Genomic DNA, 15,602 nt, shown 5'->3' with positions numbered 1-15,602 from the left:
AAAGAACGCAATACTGTAAATATACTACCCAAAAGTTGTTTCAGATTTACGTTCCGATGCTCGAGTAATTTTTAAAATCCTAAGTTATAATATATGTACACAAAATAAAGAAGTGTTTTTGTATTGTTTTCTTGTAACATAATGTTTATATTGGTTCGTGTAAGTCATTTACCCGTATACTGTTGCATGAAAATATAATTAATAAATCAATGTTCGAGACAGACAACACAAATTCAAAGCTATACAAATGTGTAATTTATATTCCTATTATTATCAAATAGAAAATATATTTATTGGACGTTATTAATGGTAATAATGTTTTGTCAATTTCTCTTGTAATATCTCAAGATATAACACGAATTTCATAATTACATGTATATGATAAATTTTTAATAATAGAAATAACGCGATCAAAATTCTTATAGGATTTATAGCAATTTTGTCCATGAGTGTGTGTAAAATTCTATATTGCAACAATTTTTTATTATAGCTTTGAAAGATAGTAGTTTTCATAAATGTCAGTATATTCTTTTCTAGACGCAACTTATGAATATATCAATAATAACTAAAGCATATATTTATAGTTAATCTTATTTTATCGTATTAAGCACTTATGAAAAAGGCGTTCTATCAGTACTCAATAAAATACTACGAGCATATCAACTACAAAATATGTCGACTCTTAAAGGCATTTTATGTTTTATTGTTCAAAGAAAAAGAAAAGCTGCTTTTTATAGGCATTGCTCGAATGTATACATTAAAATTAACTTTATGTTTCTATACTTTGTAACAATTCGATAAGTATATAATAACACATTACGCTTGCTATGATTCAAAGTAAACCGATCGCGGAAACTACATCAGTATTGTAATTCATATAACTTACGTCAATGCTAATGTTTTTAAAAAAATAATATCATGTCATTTATAAATCGTAGGCAAAAAAAGTAACGTACCTTCGTTTTAATTGTATGAAAAGATGTTAATAACAATATTGCTATAGAAGTATGTAAAAAGCAAAAACAAATGAATGTTGAGTTGAATTATACAGTGAATATGTTTTCTGTTACTCTTTGGTAAAGCACCGGAAAATATTTTACTTCTATTTTCGTAAACAGATTCTTTATGTTAATGTAAAACAACAATTTTTCGTTTACTATAGTACATGATCAAACAATATACACTAGTTTCTTAATTAGGTAATAAAAACATAAAAAATGTTCTTTACATTTTAAAGCTGCAACATACATTTAGGAATGTTGTCCTGTATTGTAATTTTCTTCTCTGAAGAGAGCATAGTAATATTAGTTTTCGAACATTAATATCTTGTTATACCTTTTGAAAGCAAAATATATAATGTCAAACTCTATAAATTAAATATAAATTTCATTGAAAAATTAAATGATATTTATTCCGATATTTAAAGTTTTGAAACTATTTAAAATTCATGTCAATTATAAAGTCAGTCTCTGCAGATAATCATTCAGGAGTTCTAAGGACACTCAGGCTGCAAACGATCCTTACACGCATTTTGCTTATTACTAATCTTACCCTCGAGGCTTTCTGTTTCAATAGATTTTAAATCTGAGTATCTGCTTTTGTCCAATACTTTTCATCTCATATCATCCATAAAATCTGCTATGCTAATTTTTAGTTTATTTTCATTTTCATTTAGTTTTCAGTTTCATTTTCTGTCTTTTCATCGGTGTTTCCAGAGACAGACTCTTCCATTAAAATATTTGACTGTGTTGTACTGCTTGTTGCATTTTCGTCTAACTGTCCTTTGATACACTTCTCGTCGGTGGATTTATCTAAATCTGGCGTATGTACTTCGTTATCATTTTCATAAGAATGAATACTCGTATTCAATTCACATGTTTGTGTTACTGACTTTATCATATTATTTTTATCACCATTCTTTGCTTCTAATGGAATTGAATCTTGTAAGTCTACTGCAATCGATGTTGTATCTTCTTTTACGTTTGACAGAGTTTCTTCTTTGTATGTACTTTTTGTTATAGAAAAATCTTCATTTTTGTTTAAATGATTTTCATCTTCAACCATACCAGCAGTACTCATTTGCATTTCTATTGAATCCAAAGTTGCATCTTCCTTTACTTTTGAAAAAGATTCTTCTTTGTGCATACTTTTTATTTCAGAATGATCCTCGTGTTGATGTACATGCTCTTCATCTTTGTCCATACCAGTATTTGTTTGCATTTCTATTACATTCTGCATAATATTTTCTTCTATCTGTGGTGGAATTCCATCTGCATGTATGCTTTCTGCTTCGTCTGTAACTTCCATCTGAAGCAAATGATCTTCGTCATCTTGTATTTTCAAGGTTGCATCTTTTATCGTTGAGAAAGATTCTTCTTCGTGTGTACTCTTTACTTCAAAATGATCTTCATCTTTGTCCATTCCATTATCTATATACATTTTTATTGCATCCGGTGTTAGGTCTTTTATAGTTGACGGAGATTCTTGGTGCGTACAGTTTGTTTCCAAATAGTCTTGATTTTGATGCAGGTCATCTTTATCCATCCTTAAATCTATTTTTTGAATTTCAGTTGTATTGCTGCATGACTGCGGTCCATCGTGTATTTCCAAATTTGTCAAATTAGTTGTTACTTTTTCAACGTTGTTATCCTCAAATGATTGTACATTACTATTACTTACAGCTGTTTCTTCTTCCACATCTGGTTCACCCATCAAGTTTCTTTCCATATTCTGAACTATTTCATCTACAGTAAGTTCTAAAACGGAGTTGTCAGTGCATGGACGTACGTTATCGTCATTCTCTGTAGTCGTTTCGGTTTTGTCTTCAAGGTCTTCCCGAGGCTTACTTACATCCCTATTTTCTTCTTCGTAAATTTCTAATATTTCTCCTGATTTTGCAATAGAACTATTCATGTCTTGTTCAACACTGTGATTGATTTGACTCTTTTCTGTTCTATTCATTATATTTTCGTCTAAATTGTCATTATTTTCATTTTCATGTAAATCTACTGTCTCTTCTACTATTGCATCATTAAATACGCTTTCAGAAAGTGGCACTAGAATATCAACGATATTTTTTTTATCAAGACTCAGTTTAACGGAAATTGGATCAACAGCGTCGTTAATGATTTCAAACTGAAACTCTGTTTTACCGTCTGCAGAAAGTTCTTCGAATATCTTACACGCGTCCGATGGCCAAGAATTTAAATTATCTGGTTTTTGTAGAGCGCAACGTTTAGCCAAAGGAGGTATATTTATAATATCTACGGGTAACATACGTAGTTCGTTTGTAATTGCGGTATTACCATAATCTATGTAAAAAACTTCGGTAGAATTTTCAGAATGCGAAAGAATTTTAGCCCTGTACCATAATCCGTCTTCGAGATATTTTGCAGCGTGAATGGCGCCAATTTCGATTGTATTTAACGGATGAAAGCTAGAAGCTGCTTTCAATCTATCAAGCATTATATTTAAATCTGTAGTGCAGCTTTCGGTTTGAATCCAAAACTCGTCCGGTGAATTGATACGACTAATATATACATTTGGTGAATTTTCTTCGCCCAACGGTGGCAGTCGCTCTTCTATGATCGGTGGATAATGTTCACAAAACTTTGCAAGTAAATCCGTTACGTTTTCACCGTCCAACGTTAATTTCACCGTCGACGTGTCGTCCTCCTTTAATACATCCAACAAAAATATCGTTGCTCCGTCAGCAGCTAAGTTTATAAATTCTGCGCAAGCTTGTTCGGACCATTCCGTAATTCCGTTTGGCATAACTAAGCAACATTTCCTCGATAACGGCGGCACATCTGCTAAATCTGGAGGTATAGCGCGTATTTCGGTCGACGTAGCCGAATTCCCATAATCGATGTATATAACTCGCGTAGCATTATCGTTGTGCGATATAACACGCGCTCTGTACCAGCATTCGTCGTCAGGATATTTTGCTACGCATAACATATTTTCTTTAATCTCATCGACCTTGGGAAATATATGCGCCACGATAAATCTATCAGTCATGACTTCCAGATCGCCGACAGATTTTTCCTCTTGTACCCAAAATTCTCGCGGAGAGTTAACGTGACTCACAAACGCAGAATGAGGATCCAATTCAATATCAACTATTTCGTCTATTAAATCGTCTTCGGTCTGTACCATTATAGCATGATGATCGTCAACTAACGTTTCACTAACACTTTTCTCATTTATCAACAAATCTACTCGTTTTGGATTACCCTCCGCAATAACCATTGCTTGCAACGAGTCGACGGACGTTACTAAATTTTCAAATTTCTCGCAAGTTGCGGTATTCCAATCTTCCGTATCTACAGGAATAACGTCTAATCTACATTTGATCGAATATTCCTTTATTTCTTTCCAGGAATTGGAAATCTGTCGTATATGTCCGGATTTATTGTTAATAACATCTGTATTTCCGTAGTCAATAAATCGAACAGTCGTAATATCTTCGTCCGCGTCAAGTACCTGCGCTCTGTACCATAAATTATCAATCGTGTACACAGCAACGCATAAACTTCCTTCTTCTAATATCCCATCAACTTGTGGAAACGTAAGAGCTTCTGTTTGTAAATCGTCTTGTATCTTAGAAAGATACGTAGCATCTTCTACTCGTTGAAGCCAGAATTGACTAGGTGAATCCACGTGAGATACATACACATCGTATTTATTATTCATCACCATATTATGAACCTCGGGTTCTCCTGTCTTGGATATTTCCTGTTGCGATGCAAAGTTAAGCGAATTAAATTTGTCACTAATTTTTTCTCCGTCGCATAATAATTCCACTACCCATTTCTTGTGTACATTATGGAAAACTGCAGTGAGTTCCTTATTCGACAAATAACTTTGTAGTATGTTTAATTGTTCGGACGCTGTACCGTTAAGCGTTACCGGCAATGAAACGTTAATTGCTAATTGATGCGGTACGTAAAACTGTGGATCTAAAGTCATTAGTACGTCGCAAGTAACTTCTTCGTTATTACCGTAATCAATGAAATTCACATAAATTCCAGTTTCTGTACACTTTATGACCTTGGCTCGATACCAGTGACCATCTGTGCTTTTAGCAGCACACAAAAGGTCTACTTTTGGTTCCACTAATTTTCCAGATTCGAAATAATACCGATCGAGTGCTTCGATTAAATTTTGGTCCAAATCATATTCCGTATGACGTTGCAGCCATATGTTAGCAGAATGATCTGCATACGATACTACCACTTTATGAGTAGAACTTAAAATAGGCATTGGGCATATTGGTGATATTTTTTCATTTGTATCTTCGGAAATATTTATTTTATTACCCAACAAATCGTACAATTTTACAATGAGCCTGTAAATAGAAAAGAAAATATTTTAGGTAGATCTTGGAAAAATATACTTTTTAAAAGAGAAATAAAGTAACTGTTGTGTAATATTTGTTTGGACTCATATGGATGATTTGAATTCTACAATAAATATAATACAGAAATATATTTGAACTTTACCTGTTATTGTCAACTTCATCAACATACATAATTACTTCTTTCCCTTCAACTTGTTCTTTCAATGCTGCGTCCGTATCAGAAGAAATTGTAACATCTACAAGGGAACATTCTACAGCCTGATTCTGCATAACTGAAAGTTCTCCTGGTAAAGCTAAAATCTGAATTAACAGATTATTGTATTAATAATCATCGACTATAATCAGACATTAGTTTCATTAAACAAAAGTTTTAAAAAAGCAAATAATAGTATAAGTATTTTTATAGCAATAATTGTATTCTTTTTTTAAGTATGTAAATAAACATTTTTACTTAATAATACATAAAGCAATATAGTATTATTTTAGAAATTTATATATAATACTTTAAATGTTAATAGCCATAATGAGACTTCTATTAAACATATTTCTATTATGAATTTATAATTTGCCAAAATTTCAATGCAGCAAGTATGGTATTAAATAACTCCTACACCTAGCAGTAGTAATATTATATAATCTATTATTCAATTGAGTTTAGCATGTACATTGATCTCGTCTTTTGAAAAACTCACGCAATCTGAGAGAATTTCATCATACGCTCCAGTATCAATGAATTTTACTTGAAAGCCTGCCGATCGTGAATGGTTATTCATTACTGCACGTCTCCAAACTCCATTTGAATAAACCAAACAACCTGTGCCCAGGCATATCTCATGGGCTGATAATCGTTGCATCACCTGCCATTGCCATACTTATCCTTACCAATATTATTAACTTACATCTTTTTATATAACCATACACAAGGAATTTCAAAATATATACAATAATAACATGATATTGTTGGCTCTCTTAACTAATACTTTGAAATCGTTACATTTCATAGTTTTTTTAAAAGTTACGATAATTTAACGAATTAAAAATTAATACCCATGTATTTAATATATACATTTCAATAACATACACGTTATAATATGTTACAATGTTCAAAGCATGCAAATTAATCCTTTGGCTGCGAATGGTATAAATATATAATATACAACCAGAGAAAATAATTGTTCATTTATAAAATTCATATATACATATATATATATGAATATATATATATATATATGTATATATATACTTAGTAAATTTTGTTCAATACTTGATATCGCTTTACATGTTACATATTTATGTATAAGAATGATTGAAATAAATTAATATCAAAAACTGTTCAAGTGTCTCATTATTTTTAACAAAATAATTAAATCTTAGTTTTATCTTAACGACCGACTTCTACTATTGTCCTGCACAAGGACAATAATAGCGAATGATTATCAACTGAAATGCACCGCAACCAAAAGATTAAAAAATGAAATCAAGTAATACCTGCTTGAATATTAATTTAACAGATTATACATGTTACACCTAAGTAACATAATAACATCTGAAGATATTTAAATAAAATATTATAATTCAAGTTTGTTAACATTAAAAAATGTTCTGATATAAAATCTGGACGACAACAATAAATAATATAGTACATTACAAAAGCGAGCCATTTATACCAAAACTTACCTGTTTTATTACACTGTTAAATGAATGAAGTATACAGATTATTAATTAAGACAGAATACTGAATGGCAGGAATATTATTATGTGTGTTCAATATAATTTGGTAGTAGTAAAATCAAGACAAGAGGATAGAGAGAATATTATACTTTACTGATTTAGTTATTAATACCATACATCGTGCAATGAAATGTAAGTAATATTCTATGATTAGAATAAAGAAGATTAGTAACAGATATTGTATCAACTGTCTCTTGCATTCATAATAATTTTATATACACTCGTGGAATAATGAGATATATATTTAATACGTTTTGTCAAAAAATATATGAATTATTTTTATCATAAAATATGTTACTGTTAACAATAATATTTAAAATATATGAAAAAGCAGAAATGATCGTACCATTAGTTAAATTACAATTTTTTCGAGTTTTTAACATATATTATTATTCACAATAATATAATGAACCAATGATAAATTAACTTATACAATATGAAAACAGTAAAACCTCGATTCAACGAATTAAGAAAGGGGCTGGCTATAAAATAACATCTACACGAAATCAAAAACTCGTTAAGTAACAATTATAGTTATAGTTGAAATATTTAAAAAACAATGCATTTTCGAGAGAAGTGTACGATACAAAAGTTACTTGGCTTCAAGGAGGAAATACAACTATCCTATTCATTTTGTATTTATTAACACTTTGATTGCCACGTTGGTCATATACAGGGTGTTCGGCCACCCTTCGGAAAAATTTTAATGGAGGATTCTAGAAGCCAAAATAAGACGAAAATCAAGAATACCAATTTGTTGATGGAGGCTTTGTTAAAAAGTTATTAACGTTTAAAGTTCCGCTCGTACTGAATTTTTTTCTCGAAAATGCGCAAGATTTCGTGGATATGTCTATTCACCAAAAATTATTGTAATTGACCCCCGCAATAGAAAATAATTTTTCCAGAACGATTTGAAATTTTTGAATTTAATTGTTAATAACTTTTTAACGACGCCTCCATCAACAAATTGGTATTCTTGATTTTCGTCTTATTTTGGCCTCTAGAATCCCCCATTAACATCGAAAATAAAAGATTAGTTTCTATGAAATCCTGAGCAAAACACGTGATTTCGGCGTGGCAGTCAAAATGTTAAGTGTTCTCCAGGTTATTTAAAGAACAACTTTGTTTTATTTAAATAGGAATGTGTACTTCTGTTTAGAGCTTTTTATTCTATGGGGGAAAAAACGAAATTTGTATACAGGACATTTTGTTATCAAACTTCCATAAACCACCTCCAACACTACATACTAAAAATAAAAAAACAAAGCAACAAAGTTGTTCTTTAACTAATATTGGAAACACTTAACAAATAAAAATAAATTGTTGTATTTCTTCTTGAAAATGCATTTTAATGCATTATTCACTTACATTTAATTATTCAATATATTGTAACAATATAAGTTAGATATATTAAATAAGTTCTGCACACCAATGATTTGCATGCATTGAGTACATAATATTTGTTAAAAGTGTATATGAATCATTTGAATTATAGTTACGGGTATAATTATGAATATAAAGTAGTAAATATTTAGGAATAACAGTATATATAAACGTGTAAGCATACCTTGGGATTTTTGTCTGCCATATATGCGTCAATTACATTTTCACATTCATTGCCAGAAGGAAGTTGAACGTACAATTTCGATGCGTTTTCTACGCTTGAAACTTTCACTCGAAGTGTCTGACCACTTAAAAGATTTATATCCACCCTTTCCATTACACATAAAATTGTTGATATTGCAGTATTACTACCTATAAAAAAAATAATAGTTTGTGTATTTGTATACATTACGCGTCTGTATATAATATATGTATAATTACATATTGCATAATTACTAAAATTACATTTCTAATTACTCATTTCATGGTACATTTTGTAGGAAACAAAAGAAAATTTTTTCGAAATTATCTAATCAACACAATTGCGAATAAAATGAAGATTTACTTTTACCTTTAGCATCACCATCTGATTTGTTTGTCGAGGCAAATGAGGCAAGATTTTCTTGGACCAATTGAGTAGCTACATCGTTTCCGTTATTATTTAAGGAAATTATGTGTTTAGTATCAATCACATCATGGAAAGTGCACTCATATTTATCAGCATTAAAACAACTATCAATTGCGTTTGTATTTACTTTAGACCAATCAAGACCATCTTGCGGAATAATATTTAACAAGGAACACTGCACAGCTTGTTTGGGAAGATGCATTAATTTCTTTTCTACAGGATATATATTTTGTGAATTTACCACAGCAACGTTTCCAAAATCTATGTAATGTATAAGATGGCCGTTCAATTTATTTAATTCTAAAACTTCTGCACGATAAAGAGCACTATCTTCAGAGAATATTGCTATTACAGGTGATCCGATCTAAAAATAATTTAAAAAATTTAACGCTTTATACGAAGTATAGACATCTATATATTACCGTTTTAAATAATTACCTTTAATGCATGTGAAACAGATTCCCTACCAGCATAGATCCTTTGAATTTCATTCATCATTGCTTTAAATTCAGTTTCATTATCAAGTATTTGACAATAGAAATTATTAGGATTTATAAACCATGTAATAATGGCGTCTTTTTTAGTTCCAGACGAAAAAGAAATTGTTGTCCAAGTAGCATCCAGAGGTGCATAATCAGGCTCGGTTAATTTTTCTGTATTGACAGCAGTTTTACTACAAGATAGCGCAACTTCCTTTGCTTTTACTAAATTGACATTTTCGCAAAATTCTTCGTTTATAAAAGTACTTGTTGGACAGTTATTGGTAACTTCTCGTAACAAGACGCTGTATATACCATTTTCTTCGGTTATAAATTCTGCTTCTAGCGTTTTTTCATTAACTTTATTTTCAAAAATGTCTGTCTTGCTCTTATCAAAACTAACGTCTTTTATACCAAATAATTTACAACGTATAGCTTGTACTGGAAGTTTCAAAAATTCTTTTTGAATAAATTTAATTTTGTCAAACTCAACTGTTTCTGTATTTCCATAATCTACAAATTGTACAGTTACGTTATTTCCTTCGACAGATTTGATTACAGCTCTGTACCATTTCAAATCTTCTGTATATTGAGCAATGCAGTATGCTCCTTTGCATATCTTAAATTCTCTCATTAATTCTCCGCCAGTTTCATATATCGACGCAATACTTTCCATTATAGAATCTAATGCAGCATAATCAGTACTTAATTGAATAAAAAAGTCAGATGGACTATTTGTAAAAACTACTTCACAGGGTTTTGTTGTTCCAATAGCAATGCTAGGAGACGGTATATGAAAGTCATTTCTAATTCGCATGGGACTATATTTTCGCGCTCCTTCCGCGTTAATAGAATATGGAGCGTTTGGCTAAAATAAAAAATACTAATTCAACAATCGTAAAACGTTTATACTAATATGTCTGAAAAAATTCAAATAGGCATACATACATTTATTTACTGTAGTAAATAACAAAATTTATGATTTAATAAATTCCACATAAAATTTGTACTATAGGTAACTTAACATTACCCTGAGATAATGTAAAAGTTAATCGATTTCTACTCATGTTATTTATAATTATAAAAATATATACTAATGAATATTATTATTAGTATACTCTACCTTGTTTTCTGATAGCCTGTGTTGTCCTTGTCCCCTTCTTTCTTTGAATTTGTTATTTCCATGATAAGAGTCATCTATTAATAATTTACATATTTTAAAGATTTATTAGAATTCATCATAAAGAAATAAACAAAACACTTTGTTATAACTCAGAATTCATTCTAAGTAACTACGAAGTTACTCTAGCAATGCACGAACAACTTACTATTTATTCTTGCAGCCTTAACATTTCCATCGCTATCTTTGTCACTTGATCTGCTACTTTGCACTCTTCCAGAAAATCCTGCACGTTTGGAATAACTACCACGAGCAGCATTGCCTCTTCCACGTTTACTACTACCTCTAGACGATGTATCCGAATCTTTGTCGCTCCAACTTTTATCAGAAGAGTAATTTTTTTGACCATGCCCTGAAGATCTATTTCTACCACCTCCTGTATTTCTTCCACTCTTGAACGAATCATTATGATCGTTTTTACTATTCCACGTATCTTTCATATTTCTACTATTGGAAAAGTCGTCTCTATGAAATCTTTCATTTCTTGAACCAATGCGATGAAAATTGCTTTTTTCACTTCGATTTTCATACAGTTTTCCTTCATTCGATTCATCTTTCCAAGTTTTGGATTTGATCCTTTCTTGAACGGTGTTGGTATTCTGTGTGTCATGCCATGTATCTAAATGACTTTTTTTATGCCATTTATTCGTATTTTCACTGAAATATAAAAATTAATTAATGTTGCAATTAAAAATTAGAAATTAATTAGTGCTGTAAATAGAAACAACATGCGTTCAAATAATTTAAACTGAAGTAGCGTTTGAACAGTGTGCTTTAAAATATTTTATTCCAATGAATGTTAAATTTTAAAGCAAAACCCTCTATATAAAATAAATAACTTTCATTCCAAAAACAATTTTGTTGAAATAAACAACACAAAACCTTTTTTTTTAACTTTGAAAACAATAACTAAAATATAATATAATTTTAGAAAATTAAAAAGCTTTATAAATTTCCTATTGTCCACTTTACCATATTGGTTTTATATTTATTTCATTTTTCCGACGATGAACCATATTCAATCGTAGTTTTCTATAGGACCTGTGATGCAGTAACTTAATTTATTTTAATTACGCCAATGAAATTTGTGATGTCTATGCCTAAAATTAAATTATCACACATACAGTAAAATAATCTGATAATACCTTTGATTAATTTTCGATGTCATTTTTGCGGGTTGCTGATTTTCCATATTTTGAGAATTTGATTCGCTTGTAAATTTCTTATCATCTCCAATTATGTGTAACATTTGTGACTTAATACTTTCCATCCTTTCAGGTTCATACAATTCTACTACTAGGCCATCCGAATTTACATCCATTACTTTCAAACGCAAACATTTCTCCAAGATCAATAATTCAAATTGATTATAAATTTCTTGAGTACACGGTAGAACTTCCCAACCATTTAAAATACACCTTATGGCTTGAGCTTCCAATTTTTTTATTAAGTTGTCATGCATTAAACGTAAAGACTTTGAAGTCACAGTCTCTTCATTGCCATAATCAACATATAAGACCTTCACATTATCTCCATTTATGCCAAGAATTCGTGCGCGGTACCTAATAGTTACATAATATAAAAACGATAAATATGTATATTACTGTATAACTTACAAGAGATATCTGGCAAATTTTCGGACAAATTTTATTCACGAACTGCCAATGTCCAATTGCTTTAATAACTAATGGAATTCAAAATTGAAAATTTGAAAATGCTAATGTAACTTATCTGGAATGGAAATCTACAAATAACAGCGCACACGATCAGGGTTTGAATCTAATCAAAATATTTAACATAATACGCTTAATTAAATTGTGTAATTTATAATTTAAAAATCAAAACAAACAATTAGATATGCTTTTAAATGTATTAAGTTGTACTTTCTACATATATTTTTTCTCTTGAAATCCATCATCAATTCATTTACATTTCATACCTTTTTGTAACATTTTATGAAGTTCTTATTGGATCTATGTATATGTATTTCTATTCAAAGAATACATTGACACAGTTAGGTCGGAAAATCTTGAAACTCTCTTGTATCTGTATTGTGTCCTATTACTCAACTATTGTAATAATAAAAAAATAAAAACAACAACTCACCATTGATTATCATATAAAGCAGCACAAGGAAGACCAATCTTTAGTTGCGCTAAACTTAAAGTAGGCGCAGTTTGACAGAAATCTGCTAAGCAATTCATTATTGATTCAAGGGACTTAATATTACTATCCAGTTGGACAAAAAATTTCCTGCAAGATTCTACATATGAAATATGTACAATTTCTTCAACATCTTTCAACAATTTTCTTGGTTCCCTGTATCCAAAAGATGGAGTTATAGTTGTTACTGCAATTGGAGTTGGAAATGCTTGTCTAAGAATATCCTTTATATTTTTTCCATCATCATATAAATCTCCATATTGAACCAGCGGTGGTCCTTCTGGCGGACGTACATGCAGAACAAGTAATTTCCCTGATACTACTTGTTTAAAGTATTCTTTCATTTCATCTGTAACGTTTAATTCCTTCACACCGCTTAGCGTGAATCGAATAGAAAGTACTTTAGGATTGATGAAGTGAGGCGGTAATTGAAAAATGTCAGTGTATGGTAACACTTCTGTATGACCAAAATCAACGTAATAAAGTTTACACTTATTTTCCATTACAGACATTACAACAGCTCTGCACAACACTTTATCTTGTGTATAACGACCTAAACATACTGATCCCGGTAAAGGAGGTTCTTGCAATGATTCTATCGGATGACTGTTAATATCTCTCATGAGCATACTTAATACTTGAGATGTACTTTGAAGTTGTACAGAAAACTTATGCGGACCGTCTTCTACAAAAGAAACATAGACTTCATGTTCAGATGGTACATCCAAAACACGTGATTTAAATACAAGAGCTTCTTGTACAGGTGTCTGCATCATATGCTTTTGTTGAGGTGTACAATATAAAGGAACGTTTCGTTGAAATCCATGCATATTGTTTCCATCGCATTGTAATAAATTCAGATTTTGCACAGGTGTGATCGAAGTACAGTTATTGTTAATAAGGTGTTTATTTTGTTGATGATATATTGGCACCTGAGGTTGCTGCACACATTTTGACCTATAAAAATAGACACAGCCCTTAATTATCTTTTCCTATATAGACATTAATTATAGTCAACAATTGCCAAGTATTCCTCTCTGGCAACATCGACTTTAGCCAAGATGTATATTTTTAATTACAATTAGTAACAGATATTAATAATAACATATTATAACTACCTAAACATTTCTTGCAATGTAGCTCTTACTGCCATACGTCTATCAATAAGCAATTCACTGAAGTCCTCGTTATTATACCTTAGTTTAATCAAACGATGATTATTAATCACTGTATGAATCAAGACTTTATATTCATTGTACCAAAGGGATTTCTTAATTGAATCAATTATCTTGTTCTCCCAGATACCATTTACGGGTAGCACGTGCATTAATGTGAAGTCAAATGCTACAGGTGGAAATGACTGCAGTGACTCAGAACCAGGTATATTTTCGAGCAAATGAATCTCTTGATGCGGTAGCACTTCAATGTTGCCATAATCGATGAATTGCAAAACTACCATACCATCAGTACGTATATTAATAACTCTAGCTCGATAATATCCGTCATTTTGGAATCGGGCACAGCAAAGTGCATTTATATGCAAGTTGATTGAACTTGGACCAACGCAACCTTGACTTCGAGCAAATTGTTCGACCAATGGTAAGATCATACGTTCTACACATGTTGCAGCGTTTTTATCGACTTGACCCCAAATTTTGAGAAGCGAATCTTTTGCTTCGACATGGGTCACAAAAATAATTAATTCTGTGCTTTGTTGTATACTCATGACGTTTTATATGTTTTCTTATATAAAACACCAACTTTCGTATGACTACATAGACCAACCTTATTGCAATCTGAAACAATGTTTGTTAAGTATTGCGAAAGTATTTTTATTTAACCCTAACCGTTAACTGAAACTGGGCCACCTTAAACGAGAGTTTATCGAGTAATGCGACCGGAAGACAAGACGATTTCGACCGTTCTAACTTGAAATACTTTTTTGCAATTGTATTTTAATTTTTTTTTGTTTCATTCTGTTAATTATCGTTATAAACGAATTTTTTTACTTTTATCGTATTGCACTGGGCAATCAGGACATCACGTACTTAATTATAATTTGTTAACGAATCGTCTAATCGTTCGAATATGTTTAAAACATTTATAATAATTTTTATCGAAATTTTTGTAAACCGTAACGTTTTTCTATTTGTGATACTAAATACACATGTAATCACTATATTACGACTAAAAATGTGTGTACGTAAACCGATACTCTGTGTGATAATGCGTATGAAAAAATTTATGTTAACATTGTAACTAGACGTCATACACACCTTACAAATAGTATTTCAAACACATTCTTTTAAACTTATATCGCTAATAACTAATAAAACCTAAGACTCTAATAAAATTTCACGTTTGTAAATAACTTGGAAATCTAGCAGTTGACCGGCTTCGTATCACCCACATGGAAGTTACTTTGATCACACTAGAATCACACTTTTGACATATTTTAACGGCGCGAAAATTAAATTTATTATACTAATAATTAATAAAACGAAATATAGATAAACTTTAATATTTCAAATAATTTAGTGAATCTATTATAACTACTATCAATGCCATGAAACATGCCATATTCAATAGAATGAAATATTAATATTATATTTAATATAAAATGAAAAATTGAATTCCCATCAATTCCATAAAAAATAACCTTATAAGTAATAATGT

General features: G+C 30.6%; 1 protein-coding gene across 4 annotated transcripts; it reads right to left on the bottom strand.

The window, feature by feature from the left end:
- Nucleotides 1–1,274: 1,274 nt before the first annotated feature.
- On the bottom strand, nucleotides 1,275–15,328 carry LOC122397481 (tudor domain-containing 6-like). 4 transcript variants are annotated; one of them, XM_043396637.1, is made up of 13 exons: nucleotides 15,203–15,328; nucleotides 14,045–14,722; nucleotides 12,870–13,883; nucleotides 11,909–12,325; nucleotides 11,736–11,804; nucleotides 10,912–11,420; nucleotides 10,707–10,780; nucleotides 9,543–10,451; nucleotides 9,048–9,468; nucleotides 8,661–8,848; nucleotides 6,055–6,219; nucleotides 5,505–5,662; nucleotides 1,275–5,350 (listed from the first exon to the last, which is right to left on the bottom strand). In XM_043396637.1, exons 2-13 carry the CDS (start codon nucleotides 14,650–14,652, stop codon nucleotides 1,672–1,674), a joined length of 8,211 nt encoding a protein of 2,736 aa, XP_043252572.1. In that variant the 5' UTR covers nucleotides 14,653–14,722; nucleotides 15,203–15,328; the 3' UTR covers nucleotides 1,275–1,671. The 4 variants fall into 4 exon arrangements, with proteins under 4 accessions (XP_043252572.1, XP_043252573.1, XP_043252575.1 ...); XM_043396638.1 differs by lacking the exon at nucleotides 15,203–15,328 and adding an exon at nucleotides 14,975–15,091; XM_043396640.1 differs by lacking the exon at nucleotides 6,055–6,219.
- Between the last annotated feature and the right edge of the window lie 274 nt (nucleotides 15,329–15,602).

This window comes from Colletes gigas, unplaced genomic scaffold, assembly GCF_013123115.1.
Source record: "Colletes gigas isolate AHSC1104 unplaced genomic scaffold, ASM1312311v1 Colletes_gigas_Sc00009, whole genome shotgun sequence".
NCBI classification, from domain to species: Eukaryota; Metazoa; Arthropoda; class Insecta; order Hymenoptera; family Colletidae; genus Colletes; species Colletes gigas.
The sequence above is the reverse complement of the archived record's forward strand: the minus strand, read 5'-3'. Positions and strand labels throughout refer to the sequence as shown.

Bases quoted from the DNA above. Each gene is read 5' to 3' on its own strand.
- LOC122397481 (XM_043396637.1), bottom strand. From the start codon at position 14,652: ATGAGTATACAACAAAGCACAGAATTAATTATTTTTGTGACCCATGTC. The intron at 11,805-11,908 runs GTATTATCAGAT...ACTGCATCACAG, and splicing joins ACATCGAAAATTAATCAAAG to GTCCTATAGAAAACTACGAT. The intron at 8,849-9,047 runs GTAAAAGTAAAT...TTTTTTTTATAG, and splicing joins ATCAGATGGTGATGCTAAAG to GTAGTAATACTGCAATATCA.